General features: G+C 43.0%; 1 protein-coding gene across 1 annotated transcript; it reads left to right on the top strand.

Moving 5' to 3' along the window:
• Positions 1–932: 932 nt before the first annotated feature.
• On the top strand, positions 933–3,192 carry PTTG1 (pituitary tumor-transforming 1; the record flags this gene model as incomplete). The annotated part of the gene is made up of 4 exons (XM_010017915.1): positions 933–1,014; positions 1,330–1,508; positions 2,135–2,228; positions 3,043–3,192. Coding segments are annotated over exons 1-4 (505 nt in total), but the record flags the coding sequence as incomplete, so codon positions are not given.
• Between the last annotated feature and the right edge of the window lie 467 nt (positions 3,193–3,659).

Below are 3,659 nucleotides of genomic sequence, written 5' to 3' on the forward strand. Positions count from 1 at the left end.
AGCAGTAGGTCTGACCCTCTCCTGTGTAGGTGCTGCTGCGCTGGGACCTGCCGGTGGCGCTTCAGGTGAGCGCGGCGGGGAGCGGAGGGTGGTTGGTGTCGCTGCTTACAACCGACGTCTCCCCGGAGTGCGGGAGGACAGAGGGTTCCTGTGACCAGGAGGTGGCTTAACCTGAGGGAAGTGCTGAGGCCTGCGGCTGTCAGTCTTGCTTTGACGTTGTGCTTGAGCTCCTGACTTGAAGCTGCACCAGCTAAAAGCAGCTTTCCCTGCAGGCCCCTCTCGCATGAGGGCTCGTTGCACACCTGTGCAATGGCAGTGACAAGGTCCAGGCGGGAGCTGCCTGGCCGTAGTTAACGGTGTGAGGGAATGCTCTGATCTGTTGTCTCGGTTGGGGCTGAAAACCAGTAACGAAATAAACTATTTGTATAGGGCGTCCTCTAATGGTTTCTTTTTTCTGGCGAAAACATGTCTCTGCTAGTAAAGTGACTGTAATTGTGCTTACCTGTTTGAATGCTGCATGTTCTGAGCGAAAGACTGGATTGCCTGGCTAGGAGAGGTACTCTTATTGTACTGGGGAAACTACAAAGAAGTGACAAAGCAAGCCAAAGGTATTAGATCTTTCTAGGCAGGATTGCTAGTGAGACTTTACTACTGTCTTGAACTCATACAAGCGTTTTTAGGACTATGAGACTACCATGTGCACTAATAATGCCTTCAAATGTAAGGGTCTGTAGCTAAACTGCTATGAAGTGGTGTGAAGTATAGGTCTGTTCCTCCTTGTCTAAGGACCAGCACATGGCAGCTATGTTGTCTTTAGTGTGGTCTGTTTAAAAAGTGTGCTTTGGTGGGGAAAAAACCGACAAGAATGATTTCCTCTTTTTTCTTTTTTTTTCCCTGCATGGGCTTCCCAGAGTGGTCTCATCAACCTGAAGATGACAACTCTGATCTTTATTGATCAGGAGAATGGTGAAGTTGGTGCTACTAAGAATCGACTAAGACTCCCTTCAGGATCATGTGTGTACATGCTGCTTTAAGACAGTAGGGGATGAAATGAAGTGCATAAATCCATGTCTTGTTAATCACTGTTTTGGTCAGTAACAGTTTTCTATCTTTATATCTACTTCTCTAACCAATTCTACCAAGCTCATCAATTACCATAAAAATGGAGATAACTGTTTTTAGCCATAGATGGGGCTTGTGCTCCTGAGTTTTAAGTGGTGGGCAATGATTTTTTGACAGCTGCTTTTCCAGCACATGCACTTACTGAAGCAAGCTTTAGGGCTGATATAGTGCTAAAACTTGTTTATTTTTGTCTTCCACCCACACCAGCAAAAGTCTTATCTGAAAGAACACAAGTTAAGACTCCACTTCCCAAAAAAACAATTGGTACATCTCCTGCCACATCTCACTCTGTCAGAAAGGCTCTTGGAAATGTGAATAGAACTCAAGAAGTCACGAGCAAGTCAGAAAAGATAAGACAGAAAAGTCAGCCTTGCAATGCAAACAAGGTGAGCACAACACACTTATGAGGGACAGAGGAGAATCTTCCCCATCAGTTTTCATTGTTTAGCATTATGTCCTATCATATAGAATATTCTTCGGTGTATTGGGTCAGCTGTTCTCCCTCACAACTTCTTGTGTACCCTTAAACCTATGAATGTGTGGGATGAGAAGCAGAAAAAGCCTTGAAAAAGCTGTGTGAGCACTGCTCAGCCATAACCAAAACATCTCTATCACTGTTTTCACTGTGAATCCAAAACATGGCATCATATGAGCTACTAGAAGAAAAATAACACTATCCTAGCCAAACCCACAAGGAATACAAGAGCATAGGGGGTACCTAATGACAAAGAAGTGGCTTTAGAGAAAATGCTGAGTTAATGTTTTGTTCACATGTCAAGTATCAGGAACTTAATATTATGAGTAAATATTCCAGTGCAGTGATTTATTGCTGCTGTATATAGTACTGTACTGCATAAATGAAGCATTTGTCCATCTCCAGGTTATTTGTGTTGAAGGTATTTAGGCATAACTTGACTGTAGCAGGCGTTCTGGCCTGTAGACCAGTATAGCCCAGGAAAGCCATTACAAACAAACTACAGTAGCTCAGATAATGTGACTTCCTCTTTTTAAGATCACTGAGAAGACTGCTGCTTTAGAAAGCTGTGCTGCGGTGGCTGAAGAAGAGTGGCCAGAAATAGAAAATATGTTTCCTTTTGATCCTTGTGGTAAGAACTATTGGTGTAATTATTAAAATTAACGATCAGGCTTTCATGAGTGTTGCTATTTTTAAAACCTTTTTCTGAGCTATTGTGGCACATAAGTTAGCATTGCTTTTCTCTGGAGTCCCTTCTTAAACATCAGAGTGCTTGCTACTTCTGAAACACCATCTCACTCTCACTTAAGTGTTTCTAACAGCAGTAGCTGTGTTCCACAGATGTAGTAGTCGGAGTCCTTTAGTGTGATGGCAGGAAACTACTTCCAAATAACCATGCTATAGTCTCTTAATTCATTAAATAGCAACTAGTAGACAAGTACTAAAACGAATACCTAGGCTGTTACTGAAAAGTAGACTAACTTTAGGATTGTATGCTGAGAATGGTAGTTTGTAACTGAAGAGACTCCTACTGCTCTAGGGGATATAATAGTTTCATCTTCAACTTGTAAAACTGTTCTTTGCACAGCCCACTGCAGATATTTGATCAATCCTCCAAAGTGTGTCCTTAAATCATCCAGTTCATCTAGAAGTGAGCATGCAAAACTATTCTACCAAAGACTACTTTGTGTTGATGAAACGTATTCTGTGCTTCTTGGGAAGAAATTGCAAAAAGCTTTACATTAGCTTTACATTAGCAGTTATATTGTGCAGTGTTTGGGATTTTATGGACAACTAAGGTGTAACTGTGAATAAATACTCCAGGGAGGGGGGGATTGTTGGATTATGTTGTTTTGGACCTGCTCCCACTTCATTAAATCTAGGAGAATTTGTGGGTTCCAAGCCTGGGCCCTGTTACTAAACTACAGTGTGTCTTTCACAAACAGACTTTGAGAGTTTTGATCTTCCTGAAGAGCACAAACTAAGCAATATCAACCTGCGTGGTGTTCCCCTCATGGTATTTGAAAGGACATATGACAGATGTGTGAACATGGTTCCTTCACCTGTGAAGATTGAAGAGGTTTCATGGGAGTCTAGTAAGTGGAATGTGCATGACTTTCAGTACCTGCAGTGCTCATTGTGGTTTAGGAAAGAATCTAGTACAGAAGCGAACTGCCACTGCTCTTCTAGCTACCAGAATAGCACATGACTATCAGATTTTGGTGTATAGTCAAGCTGAATTTAGCTGGTCAACCACTGCTAGTACAGGTAGTGGTCTCAGTGGTGTTGCTGAATGTAGACAGAAGTGGTGCTGTGTGTAGTTACTGGGCACCAGCGCCAGCTCAGGTCGGGTCAATGCTGCACTTGCACTGTTTCTTGTAAGGCTCTACCTGCTTTGTTGTGGGTGTATCTATGGCTGCATGCTGACCTCATGCACAGCCACAGATACTTCAAGGTATTACGTCTCCACCATGGACTTATCCTTGGGCCACAATCCCTTCAGAGGTGTACCTGCACAGCACAGACATAACCACAGCCTCAGACACTTTGAGTTGTACCTGCT

This window comes from Nestor notabilis, unplaced genomic scaffold (genome assembly GCF_000696875.1).
Source record: "Nestor notabilis isolate BGI_N333 unplaced genomic scaffold, ASM69687v1 scaffold26957, whole genome shotgun sequence".
NCBI classification, from domain to species: Eukaryota; Metazoa; Chordata; class Aves; order Psittaciformes; family Psittacidae; genus Nestor; species Nestor notabilis.